General features: G+C 43.3%; 1 protein-coding gene across 1 annotated transcript in view; it reads left to right on the top strand.

Annotated features, from left to right (window-relative positions):
- Positions 1-14,093, top strand: part of NLRP13 (NLR family pyrin domain containing 13) — a 74,210-nt gene that overhangs the window by 13,591 nt on the left and 46,526 nt on the right. The window contains 5 exon segments of the mRNA XM_060131981.1: positions 1,889-1,986; positions 1,989-3,487; positions 5,605-5,772; positions 8,134-8,301; positions 9,590-9,760. Coding sequence (XP_059987964.1) covers positions 1,889-1,986; positions 1,989-3,487; positions 5,605-5,772; positions 8,134-8,301; positions 9,590-9,760 — 2,104 coding nt within the window.

Genomic DNA, 14,093 nt, shown 5'->3' with positions numbered 1-14,093 from the left:
AAAACCAGGGGGTCAGCAGGGCTGTGCTTCCTCCAGAAGCCTGGGGAGAGAATCGGTCCTTCGTCTTTCCAGCTTCCTGTGGCTGTTGGCATTCCTGGGGTTGTGGGAGCATCACTTCAATTCCCACTCTGTGGTCACATGGCCTCCTCTTTGTCTCGGAATTCTCTCTGCCTCTCTTTTATGGAAATACATCTGATTGCATTGGGCGCAATCCAGGGTAAGCTTCTCCTCTCAAGGTCCTTAATCACATCTTTTGTCACATAAGGTTCTGGGGATTCAGATGTGGTTATATCTTTTGGGGGGTCACTATTGAGCCCACTACACATGACTTTTGGGGGTAACCATTTTCTATTTTTTAAAACAAATTTATTTAGTTTATTGGGCTTCCCTGGTGGTGCAGTGGTTGAGAGTCCACCTGCCGATGCAGGGGACACGGGTTCGCGCCCCGGTCCGGGAGGATCCCACATGCCGCGGAGCGGCTGGGCCCGTGAGCCATGGCTGCTGAGCCTGCGCGTCCGGAGCCTGTGCTCCGCAACGGGAGAGGCCACGACAGTGAGAGGCCCGCATACTGCAAAAAAAAAAAAAAAAAAAATATTATTTATTTTTGGCTGCGTTGGGTCTTCGTTGCTGTTCGTGGGCTCTATCTAGTTGTGGTAAGCGGGGCTACTCTTTATTGCGGCGCATGGGCTTCTCATTGCAGTGGCTTCTCTTGTCACAGAGCACAGGCTCTAGGCACACAGGCTTCTGTAGTTGTGGTGCGTGGACTCAGTACTTGTGGCACTCGGGCACTAGATCGCAAGCTCAATAGTTGTGGTGCACGGGCTTAGTTGCTCTGTGGCATGTGGAATCTTCCTGGACCAGGGCTTGAACCCGTGTCCCCTGCATTGGCAGGCAGATTCTCAACCACTGCACCACCAGAGAAGCCCCCATTTTCTATTTTTGTTTGAGGTAATCATTGCTTTGTTTTGTTTTAACTTTCTATGCAACTACCATTACATCATCCCAAAGTTCTTTGGGAAGCATAACACCATCAAACATATCAAGGAATCAGTCGGCTCCCTTGTCATAATTTCTAGACAGTTTCCAGAAGCCGCATATCCTTCTCCATTCCATATCGGTTGCCACGTAGCTGCCATCCTGGGACTCCATTTAATCTTAAATTCCACTTCCTTTTTAAATTGAAATATAGTTGATGTACAATGTTGTGTTAGTTTCAGTTATCCAGCACAGTGATTCACATATATATATATATATCCACTCCTCTGTTGATGGACATTTAGGTTGCTTCCATGTCTTGACTATCATAAATAATGCTGCAGTGAACATTGGGATGCATGTATCTCTTCAGATTATGGTTTTCTTCAGATACATGCCCAGGAATGGGCATATGGTAGCTCTATTTTGAGTTTTTTTTTTTTTTTGGCGGTACGTGGACCTCTCACTGCTGTGGCCTCTCCCGCTGCGGAGCACAGGCTCCGGACGCGCAGGTTCAGCGGCCATGGCTCACGGGCCCAGCCGCCCCGCGGCATGTGGGATCTTCCTGGACCGGGGCACGAACCCGTGTCCCCTGCATCGGCAGGCGGGCTCTCAACCACTGCGCCACCAGGGAAGCCCTATTTTGAGTTTTTTAAGGAACCTCCATACTGTTCTCCATAGTGGCTGCACCAATTTACATTCCCACCAACAGTGTAGGAGGGTTCCCTTTTCTCCACACCCTCTCCAGCATTTATTATTTATAGATTTTATAGATTTTTTGATGATGGCCATTCTGGCTGGTGTGAGGTGATAACTCGTTATAGTTTTGATTTGCATTGCTCTGATAATTAACAGTGTTGCGTATCCTTTCATGTGCCTTTTGGCCATCTCTTTTGCCTCCCTTCTGTTTTAGCTCACAGAAGAAGATACAGAGAGACGATGAGGATGGAAATATTGGTTCTGTGGGACAGCACCCCTTGGCCTGATGACCATATATATCTCCACAACACGGTGGAGCACAGGAACGCAGAGAGCTGAGGAGACTACCGCATCCGAGCCGGCCTGGAGCCCAGCCACTGACAGTAGCATTGGAGGGCCTGGCGGGTGTTGGGAGGACCACCCTGGCCATGAAGGTCATGCCACACTGGGCAGAGGGCATACTCGTTCAGCACGAGTTCTCCTGTGTTTTCTACCTCAGCTGCCACAAGGTGGGAGAGATTGTGAACACCACCTTTGCTGGCCTGCTCTCCTGGGAGTGGCCTGACTCTCAGGTCCCCATTGAAGAGTTCAGGAGTCATCCTGAGAGGCTCCTGTTTGCCATTGATGGCTTTGAAGAAATGACTGTGTCTTCCACCTTGTACGAAAGCCCGCCCTGTACAGACTGGTACCAGCAGCTCCCAGTGGCCAGAATCCTACTCCACTTGTTGAAGAAGGAGTTGGTTCCCACAGCTACCTTACTGATAACGACCAGAGACTGTGGTAATCTTAAACATTTGTTAGTGAATCCATGAAGCTTGGGGAGAGAATCGGTTGTCGTCTCGGGGTTCACAGAGGGAGACCGGGAGGAGTATTTCATCAAGTTCTTTGGTGACCTAGACAAAGCTAATAAAATCTTGAATTGGTTAAGAAAAATGGAAACTCTTTTTGATTCCTGCTCTGCCCCCCTGGTGTGCTGGACTGTGTGTTCCAGCCTGAAGTGGCAGACGGCAAGCAATCCTTCTTTCTGGCTGGCCACACAGACCACCACCAGCATCTACGCCTATTCTTTCTGCAGCTTCTTTGCCATGGCGGAGGTGAGCTTGTCAGATCAGAGCTTGCCGGAACAGTGGAGAGCCTTGTGCTCTCTGGTTGCAGAGGGGATGTGGTTCTCAAACTTCACATTTGCAAAAGAGGTCCTGGAACAAGGGCATCTGGAAGCCTCTTTCATTGATTCTCTCTTGAGGTTGAATATTCTTCGAAAGGTCAGTGACTGTGAAGAGTGCATTTCTTTCACTCACTAAGGTTTCCAGGCATTTTGGGGGGCCGTGTTTTATGTGCTCTGGGGAACAAGAGGATCCCTTGGTGGTCCCTCAAAGCATCAGGAGATGAGGGTGTTCCTGAATGACGCCTTTGCTAACACAAACTTCTGCTGGCATCAGATGGCTCTTTTATCCTTTGGTCTTTTAAATACAGACCTAGCAAGAGAGCTAGAAGATACTTTACACTGTGAAATGTCTCCCAGGGTAATGGACGAATTATTAGACTGGGCAGAAGGGTTGGAGAAGCATGATGCTGTCTCAGTCCACTTCGGATTCCTACAGTTCTTCCAGTGCTTATGTGAGACTAAGGACGAAAATTTTATAAGGCAGATTTTGAATCACCTCCTTGAAGCTGATCTCGACATTCATGGGTATCAGCGCCTCCAGGTTTCTTCCTTTTGCCTAAAGCACGGTCAAAAGTTACGTAAGCTGAGGCTCTCTGTCAGCGGTCCCATCCTTGAGACGAAATGAACTTCTGCCTTGGAAACTCTGGAGTGAGTAATGCAAAACCGTCCCTTCCCTAAGTTTCTCTCATCTTCACAGGCTCTGCCCAAGTTCTTCCGTGAAAAACTGGGGGTCTGTGGTTGTGTTATCAATGGTTTTGGTTGACCAAACATTCTAGATGAGCTCCGGTCTGTGAGAACATTTTCCTTTAGGTGTCATGGAGGATTCCCTGGGTACTCAACTCATCTACTTAGAGGTAGATTTTATATCTCAGGCACTGCGTGTTGAAGGTGTGTGTGCCAGGCATTGTACTATAACACCTACTTGTGTCAAAATGATGCCCATAACTCAATGGAGGGGGATCTCTTATTGTTATTCAGAGATGAGAAAACGGCAGAATAAAAGCACAATTTTCTTAGTCAATGTGACTATTAAGTAGCCCAGCTCCCTTTCAGAGCTCCAGACCTTAAATAGAATGCTGTATGCCTCTCCTTTGAGCGTACATTGGAGCCAGGGTGGGACCGGTGGTGTCAACAAAATCTTAAAGCTTGTTCTGATGAGTTTGTCCCTTTGTCCTCCTGGAAGAAGAAACTTAAAAATACTTGAGCCACTTTTGGTTCTTCTCCTACGACCTTATCCCACCACTGACACTTCTGGCTTCTGAGCTGGAAGGTAAGGAAACCTGACTGTTCTGTTACTTATTTCAGGTCCCGGGAATGTTTTCTAAATTCTTATCTTGAGACAGGAGCTGCTGTTCATGTCTCAGATCCTTTCCTGTTTAACCCTCAAATCTATAAGAAGCACCAGTCCAATTTGGATTGAACAAGTTAAGATTTTGAATAGATGAATTTCTTTGTGTTCACCCACATTGGAATATTAGTAAGATGCTTGGTTTGGAGGTCTGGGGTAATTAACGTCCAATACATATAGACTATCATTTGTCCTATTTGGAATCCGTAAAAGTTAAGTAGGGGACTTGATTTAGGTAGCATTCACTGTTGGGTCATGTGAGTGCCCTTTACTATAAGTGATTTTCTAAGGATCATCCCACTTATTATGAGAATTAATGCCCAGACATCAGTCCTCACTTTATGCGTGACCACCCTAAGACTTAAGGAAGTTTAAGACCTTCCCTAAAGTTCCTAACAGATCTTCTGATGTTGGGTTATGTCCTACTTTTCTACAGCACAGCTTCTTACTGCTTTTTCTCCTCAGTGGTTTTAAACTCTGTATATCAGTATTAACTGGGGTGTTAAACACATGAAAGTACAGGCGTGTATACACAACACCCACGCACACACATACAAGTACACTTAAGGTTGGAAACAACTACTCTAACCAGTTACAATTCTGGACTATGGAGTAGAACTTTATCCTCCAGGTGCTTTCAGAATATATTCTTCGTTTTACTTCCCTCATCTCATCTGAGATAAAAAAAATTAATTTCTGACTGTATTGCTCTTTTATTGTTAACATTGAGAGCCTACTGCATAAGCGAAATTCTAAATAATTAGAATTCTAATAATTCTAAGATCTAAATATTTGCATGAATCTTCTTTAATCATCACAAAATCCTATGAGAGTTAATTTTTTTTTTTTTTTTTTTTTTTTTTGCGGTACGCGGGCCTCTCACTGCTGTGGCCTCTCCCATTGCGGGGCACAGGCTCAGGACGTGCAGGCTCAGCGGCCATGGCTCACGGGCCCAGCCGCTCCGCGGCATGCAGGATCTTCTCGGACCGGGGCACGAACCCGCGTCCCCTGCATCGGCAGGCAGACTCTCAACCACTGCGCCACCAGGGAAGCCCGAGAGTTAATTTTACTAGGCACATTTTGGAGATAGAAAGGTGGAGCGCAGAGATTAAATACTAAGAGGCAGAGCTCTGCATCTGTCTTAAGTCTATTTAACTTTAAGTCTGAACGCTTAGGGATTATACCTGTGGTCTGCCTCACTTACGTGGTTGCTTTCCTCCAAAAAGAATTGTTCAGGATTGTGGGAATAAAACACCTGGTGGTGTGCAAACTAGGCTTTTTTGGTTACACATTTTCATATTCCGAACTCCAGTGAGTCTCTTTTGTTAAGGTCTTTTCTTGCCTCCTGTAGATCATATTCTGGGTGTTGGTTGAGTTTTATTTACTCTCATCAGCCTTCTCTCTCTCCCTCACAAAGGACAGGGGTTGCCAATTTCAGGAAACATCAGTGGGAGGACATTTGCTCTGTGTTTTGCAATGGGAACATGAGAGAGCTGGACCTGAGTAACAGCAAGCGTAATACTTCATCTATGAAGGCACTCTGTTATAAGCTGAGAAGTCCAAGGTGCAAACTCCAAAAACTGACGTAAGTGTGAGACACTCACGGTTTGAAGAATGCAATAGGAGAATAACCCACTTTTTTTTTTCTTTTTGATGACAGCCGTGAGTTATCTATTGGCCAGAAAGTAAGCTAGGTACGCAGGAGAATAAAATAAAGGGACTTACATTCATGGAGCTGCTAATTAGGCAAAGTAGATTGAAATTTAAAAAAGGGCCATCTGCGGCGGCAGTAGGTGGCAAGTTGGTCAGAAGGGATCTGACCATTCTAGAGCACATTGTTTGAGAGCCATTCACAACTCAATTCTTGTCATGAATGTGGCGTTAGAATTCAGTTAGTATATGACATTCCCTTGTAAAGGGCATCCTTTATTTCTGCTTGGTGTATTTGAAGCTGAACCTTTAATAGTTTAGGTATCACAGCAGCAACTCAGATGGGGGGTTCTGGCATCACCTCTACAGAAAGTTGTACAGTGTGATTTTCTGAGAGGAGATACCCACAAAACATAGAAGATGGAATATTTAGGGTACCGTTGTGAAACTAAAAATGACTCAAAAAAATAATTCATCTCATATTTTTAACTAAAAAAGGGCAATCTATCTTGCACGAGAGATACATGTAGACAAACTACTTTTTCCTTAAGACGTTTAAGGTGGAGTGCTTTTTGAGCCAAATACGAAGGAATAGAAAATGTCTAGGGCATGGTAGGGGCAGAGTGTTTGAGAAGAGCTAAAGGTATGTGGAGTCCATGAGACGTGCTCTGTGTCTTAAGGAAAGGTGAGTCATTTGTGGTACAGCATTTATTCATTCAATAGGTATTTATTGAGCATCTGTTATCTGTTCTGAGGTTATAACAGTAAACAGAACAGGTCATTCTTGCCTTCATGGAGCCTACACTGGGTTGGAGAAACAAACTTAAATAATCAGGATGGTATATGAGATGGTGACATCTCCCAAAGCAGAAGGAAATCAGTTCAGCAACTCAGAAAGGGTGTGAAAGAGGGAAGCTTTGCAGTTTTAGATAGGGGAGGCCCCCTCTGCCTTCCCTATCTACCTGAAAGATATTTGAGTAAAGATCTGTACATTGGATGTGAAGCATAATTTGGGATTGAAACTTAGTGGTCCTGTAGCATGCTGCAAGTAGAAACGACAGATTCTCAAATCTGGCCCAAAGATAGGGAAGAATTAGCAGGTGGAGTTCGACCTTGAGGAAGAAGCCAGGGAAGAAATTAACTGATAAAGGACACAGCAAGTAGTACTTAGAGTGGAATTTGAGATGGAATTTGGTTCGATGTTCTGGAGTCTAGGACAACTAACTCTATCCTACTCTTCCTCCACCTTTCTCAAGGTCATGCCTCAAGGTCTAAAAATCAGATGCAGGCACTGATTCAACGATTTAAGAGCAGAAGAGTTGACAATGATGTTTTTCCTCACACTTCTGTGTGTTGAGTGAACCGGATCAAATACCCGGGTGGCAGGCTTAAACAGCCTTTGATGTCCTTTTCCTTTCTCTCTCTCTCTCCTTCCCTCCCTCCCTCCCTCCCTCCCCCTCTCTCTCTCTGTCTCTCTCTCTCTGTCTCTCTCTCTCCCTCCCTCCCGCTCTCCCGCTCTCCCTCTCTCCCTCTCCTCCCCCTCCCCCTCCCTTCTTTCTTCCTTCCTTCCTTCCTTCCTTCCTTCCTTCCTTCTTTCCTTTCTTCTATTTTCATTCTATAACTTAGTTCTCAAGATAAGGAGAAACAAGTTCAAGAAAAAAAGAGAGTTGTTCTCACCAGTCGTCTCTGGGTTGGTGTGGGATGGGTGGTCAGTTCCCTAGAAGAGTGTCGGCAGCCCCAGGACATCTTACATTAGATCTGGGGAGGAGTGGGGAGAAGATGGATTCCTGACTTCATACATCCAGCTGAGCTTAGTGATCATATTTGAGACTGCCTTTTCAACATTTTAGTACCATGACTCAAATCAATGTTTGGACTCCTCTTATGTTTTTTTGTTTTAAAAAATTAATTAAATTTATTTTTGGCCACTTTGGGTCTTCGTTGCTGCACATGGGCTTTCTCTAGTTGTGGGGAGCAGGGGCTATTCTTTGTTGTGGTGTGTGGGCTTCTCATTGCGGTGACTTCTCTTGTTGCAGAGCACAGGCTCTAGAGCGCAGGCTCAGTAGTTGTGGTGCACAGGCTTAGTTGCTCCGCGGCATGTGGGATCTTCCTGGACCAGAGCTCAAACCCGTGTCCCCTGCATTGGCAGGTGGATTCTTAACCACTGCGCCACCAGGGCAGTCCCTCCTCTTATGTCTTGTACATCATCCTTGAGGTTGTGTACGTGTGTGTTAGAAAGGAAAGATGAGGAAGCAGGCTTCTCTCCCCAAACTTTCTCACTGCCTCTCTTCCTCAGGTGCAAGTCGGTGTCTCCTGTGAAGATTCTGAAGGAGCTTGTCATCGTGCTTCATGGTAACCACAAGCTGACCCACCTGGATCTGAGCTCTAACAACCTAGGAATTACTGTGTCCAAGATGATTTTTAGAACTTTGAGGCACTCAGCCTGCAACCTCAAGTATCTGTGGTAAGTCTTTGCTCTTCCAGATCTGTCCCCAAGATCATGCGTAGGTTTGATGATTCATTGGGAGGACAGGAGTCAACACTGCAGGAAAAGAATACAGAGAAAGACTAGCAAAGAGGGAAAAAAATGCATGGGTGTAGAGCAGTTGTTCTCAAATTTTAACGTATATCAGAATTACTCAAGGGGGCATGTTAAAACACAGATTCCTGGAATCCACCCCCAGGATCCAGCAGGTCTATTGAGGGGCCTGATAATTAGCATTTCTAATAGACTCTGAGGTGATGCCGGACTGTGGACCACACTTTGAGTAGCACTGACTTGAAAGGGCGTAGCCGTCTTGTCTTTGAAGGGATGAGAAACAGGGAGAAATCAGCTCTTGTTCATGGAGCAAGGGGGTCTCTAAACAAAGACCACTCTTCCCAGGAGTAACTGCCTATCCTGGGGCCTCTTTGATAGGTTGGAATCGTGTGGCCTCACCCCTAGGGTTTGTCATCAGCTCTTTATGGAACTCAGCAAGAACGCAAGTCTGAAATTCCTCAGCCTGGGGGACAATGATCTCTCTAACGTTGAGCTGAAAAGACTGCAGGGGCCCATTGGGATGTCCAAGTGCTCCCTGAAGCAGCTGTCGTAAGTCCTCCTGCTTTTTCAAAAATACTTTCTTTGCGAGTTTGAGTGGCAGTGGGGGGTTGGCAGTGGGACTGTGTTTCGGGAGCCTTGGGGATCCCCCTGTTGGTCCCGCTTCCCGCTGACACGGTTCTTGTCATCTTCATCCTTCTCACCGTTCTCCTTAGGGCTCCATCTCAGCCAGCTTTGCCTTCACCTTGGTCTTGGGCATCTTGACCATCAGCTTCTTTTGTACAACCTCCTTAGGCTTCTGCCAGCCTCCTCCAAACACAGTGGTTTTCAGCGAGGGCCAGTTTTGTCCCCACTGGGAACATTAGGCAGTGTCTGGACACACGCTTGTCTTTCAGCTTTGGGAAGGGAGGACGCTCCATGCATCTAGTGGGTAATCTTGTGCTCCTGGCATTGACCAGGTGTGATCAATATCCTACGATGTACTGGAGGGCCCCCTACAATCAAGAATGATCTGCCCTGAAGGTCAGTAGGAATGAGAATGAGAAATCTTACCTTTACCCACATTATTCTCCTCCATGAAAATTATGTTCCTTATCTAATTTAACTTTTCCATGATTTTGGGTCCCAGATGTATGGCCCAAGGGACTGAGAGTTTGAGAAGGAGAGAGGAAACCGGGCATAGCTGTGGCTCACCTTGCATCTTCACCTCCCACAGCCTGGAGAAATGCAGCCTGTTGGCGGCCCACTGTCAGGACCTGGCCTTGCTTCTCATCAGTACCCAGGGAATGACTCGACTGTGCCTGGGAATTAATCAGCTCCAGGATGATGACGTGAGGCTGCTCTGTGCTTCCCTGCCTCACCCCGAGTGTGTCTGAGAGAGACTGGTGTAAGTTCCTCCTCATTCGGTGTCTGGAAATGACCCGCCGTGGGGTTAGGCATTGAAGAAGACAGTGGCTCCTTCATTCGGGATCCAGTTATGTCGCTGAAAACTAACGTTCATGGAGCACTTACTCAATGTGCTAGTCATTGCTCTAAACACAGATTCTGAGTAGCACCCCCAAATCTGTTGAATCAGTCTCAGGAGATGGTGACAAGAAATTCAGTTTTAACAGGGACTCCAGGAAATTTTTAAAAGTTACTTATTTATTTATTTGGCTGTGCCAGGTCTTAGTTGCGGCATGTGGAATCTTCACTGTAGCATGTGGGATCTTTAGTTGTGGCATGTGGGATCTTTTTTCTTCTTTTAATTAATTTTTATTGGGGTATAGCTGCTTTACAACGTTGTGTTAGCTTCTACTGCACAGCAAAATGAATCGGCCGTACATATACATATATCCCCTCCACTTCGGACACTACAGTGCATTAAGTAGAGTTCCCTGTGCTATACAGTGTGTTCCCATCAGTTGTCTATTCTATACATAGTATCAATAGTGTATAGGTGTCAATCCCAATCTCCCAATTCCTCCCACCCCACCCCTTTCCCCCTTCATATCCATACATTTGTTTTTTACATCTGTCTCTGTATTTCTGCTTGGCAATTAAGGTCATCTATACCATTTTTCTAGATTCTACATATATGCGTTAATATACGATATTTTTCTCTTTCTGACTTACTTCACTCTGTATGACAGTCTCTAGGTCCATCCACCTCACTACAAATAACTCAACTTCGTTTCTTTTAATGGCTGAGTAATTTTCCATTGTATATATGTGCCACATCTTCTTTATCCATTCATCTGATGATGGACACTTAGGTTGTTTCCATCTCCAGGCTATTGTAAATAGAGCTGCAATGAACATTTTGGTACATGAATCTTTTTGAATTATGGTTTCTCAGGGTATATGCCCAGCAGTGGGATTGCTGGGTCGTATGGCAGTTCTATTTTTAGATTTGTAAGGAACCTCCATACTGTTCTCCATAGTGGCTGTATCAATTTACATTCGTACCAACAGTGCAAGAGGGTTCCCTTTTCTACGCACCCTCTTCAGCATATATTGTTTGTAGATTTTTTGATGATGGCCATTCTGACTGGTGTGAGATGATATCTCATTGTAGTTTTGATTTGCATTTCTCTAATGATTAATGATGAGCATTCTTTCATGTGTTTGTTGGCAGTCTGTATATCTTCTTTGGAGAAATGTCTGTTTAGGTCTTCTGCCCATTTTTGGATTGGGTTGTTTGTTTTTTTGATATTGAGCTGCATGAGCTGCTTGTAAATTTTGGAGATTAATCCTTTGTCAGTTGCTTCATTTGCAAATATTTTCTCCCATTCTGAGGGTTGTCTTTTGGTTTTGTTTATGGTTTCCTTTGCTGTGCAAAAGCTTTGAAGTTTCATTAGGTCCCATTTGTTTATTTCCATTTCTCTAGGAGGTGGGTCAAAAAGGATCTTGCTGTGATTTATGTCATAGAGTGTTCTGCCTATGTTTTCCTCTAAGAGTTTGATAGTTTCTGGCCTTACATTTAGGTCTTTAATCCATTTTGAGCTTATTTTTGTGTATGGTGTTAGGGAGTGATCTAACCTCAAACTTTTATATGTAGCTGTCCAGTTTTCCCAGCACCACTTACTGAAGAGGCTGTCCTTTCTCCACTGTATATTCCTGCTTCCTTTATCAAAGATAGGGTGACCATATGTGTGTGGGTTTATCTCTGGGCTTTCTGTCCTGTTCCATTGATCTATATTTCTGTTTTTGTGCCAGTACCATACTGTCTTGATTACTGTAGCTTTGTAGTATAGTCTGAAGCCAGGGAGCCTGATTCCTCCAGCTCCGTTTTTCGTTCTCAAGATTACTTTGGCTATTCGGGGTCTTTTGTGTTTCCATACAAATAGTGAAATTTTTTGTCCTAGTTCTGTGAAAAATGCCAGTGGTAGTTTGATAGGGATTGTATTGAATCTGTAGATTGCTTTGGGTAGTAGAGTCATTTTCAAAATGTTGATTCTTCAAATCCAAGAACATGATATATCTCTCCATCTATTTGTATCATCTTTAATTTCTTTCATCAGTGTCTTATACTTTTCTGCATACAGGTCTTTTGTCTCCTTAGGTAGGTTTAATCCTAGATATTTTATTCTTTTTGTTGCAGTAGTAAATGGGAGTGTTTTCTTAATTTCACTTTCAGATTCTTCATCATTAGTGTATAGGAATGCAAGAGATTTCTGTGCATTAATTTTGTATCCTGCTACTTTACCAAATTTATTGATTAGCTCTCGTAGTTTTCTGGTAGCATCTTTAGGATTCTCTATGTAGAGTATCATGTCATCTGCAAACAGTGACAGCTTTACTTCTTCTTTTCCGATTTGGATTCCTTTTATTTTCTTTTCTTCTCTGATTGCTGTGGCTAAAACTTCCAAAACTATGTTGAATAACAGTGGTGAGAGTGGGCAACCTTGTCTTATTCCTGATCTTAGTGGAAATGCTTTCAGTTTTTCACCATTGAGGATGATGTTGGCTGTGGATTTGTCATATATGGCCTTTATTATGTTGAGGAAAGTTCCCTCTGCCTACTTTCTGCAGGGTTTTTATCATAAATCGGTGTTGAATTTTGTCAAAAGCTTTCTCTGCATCTATTGAGATGATCATGTGGTTTTTCTCCTTCAATTTGTTAATATGGTTTATCACATTGATTGATTTGCGTATATTGAAGAATCCTTGCATTCCTGGAATAAACCCCCCCCCCCCGATCATGGTGTATGATCCTTTTAATGTGCTGTTGGATTCTGTTTGCTAGTATTTTGTTGAGGATTTTTGCATCTATGTTCATCAGTGATATTGGCCTGTAGTTTTCTTTCTTTGTGACATCCTTGTCTGGTTTTGGTATCAAGGTGATGATGGCCTTGTAGAATGAGTTTGGGAGTGTTCCTCCCTCTGCTATATTTTGGAAGAGTTTGAGAAGGATAGGTGTTAGCTCTTCTCTAAATGTTTGATAGAATTCGCCTGTGAAGCCATCTGGTTCTGGGCTTTTGTTTGTTGGAAGATTTTTAATCACAGTTTCAGTTTCAGTGCTTGTGATTGGTCTGTTCATGTTTTCTATTTCTTCCTGATTCAGTCTTGGCAGGTTGTGCATTTCTAAGAATTTGTCCATTTCTTCCGGGTTGTCCATTTTATTGGCATAGAGTTGCTTGTAATAGTCTCTCATGATCTTTTGTATTTCTGCAGTGTCAGTTGTTACTTCTCCTTTTTCATTTCTAATTCTATTGATTTGAGTCTTCTCGCTTTTTTCTTGATGAGTCTGGCTAATGGTTTATCAATTTTGTTTATCTTCTCAAAGAACCAGCTTTTAGTTTTATTGATCTTTGCTATCATTTCCTTCATTTCTTTTTCATTTATTTCTGATCTGATTTTTATGATTTCTTTCCTTCTGCTAACTTTGGGGTTTTTTTGTTCTTCTTTCTCTAATTGCTTTAGGTGCAAAGTTAGGTTGTTTATTTGAGATGTTTCTTGTTTCTTGAGGTACACTTGTATAGCTATAAACTTCCGTCTTAGAACTGCTTTTGCCGCATCCCATAGGTTTGGGGTCGTCGTGTCTCCCTTGTCATTTGTTTCTAGGTATTTTTTGATTTCCTCTTTGATTTCTTCAGTGATCACTTCGTTATTTAGTAGCATATTGTTTAGCCTCCATGTGTTTGTAATTTTTACAGATCTTTTCCTGTAATTGATATCTAGTCTCATAGTGTTGTGGTCGGAAAAGATACTTGATAGAATTTCAATTTTCTTAAATTTACCAAGGCTTGATTTGTGACCCAAGATATGATCTATCCTGGAGAATGTTCCATGAGCACTTGAGAAAAATGTGTATTCTGTTGTTTTTGGATGGAATGTCCTATAAATATCAATTAAGTCCATCTTGTTTAATGTATCATTTAAAGCTTGTGTTTCCTTATTTATTTTCATTTTGGATGATCTGTCCATTGGTGAAAGTGGGGTGTTAAAGTCTCCTACTATGAATGTGTTACTGTCAATTTCCCCTTTTATGGCTGTTAGTATTTGCCTTATGTATTGAGGTGCTCCTGTGTTGGGTGCATAAATATTTACAATTGTTATATCTTCTTCTTGAATCGATCCCTTGATCATTATGTAGTGTCCTTCTTTGTCTCTTCTAATAGTTTTTATTTTAAAGTCTATTTTGTCTGATATGAGAATTGCTACTCCAGCTTTCTTTTGGTTTCCATTTGCATGGAATATCTTTTTCCATCCCCTTACTTTCAATCTGTATGTTTCCC

Source organism: Lagenorhynchus albirostris, chromosome 19 (genome assembly GCF_949774975.1).
Source record: "Lagenorhynchus albirostris chromosome 19, mLagAlb1.1, whole genome shotgun sequence".
Classification (NCBI taxonomy): Eukaryota; Metazoa; Chordata; class Mammalia; order Artiodactyla; family Delphinidae; genus Lagenorhynchus; species Lagenorhynchus albirostris.
The sequence above is the reverse complement of the archived record's forward strand: the minus strand, read 5'-3'. Positions and strand labels throughout refer to the sequence as shown.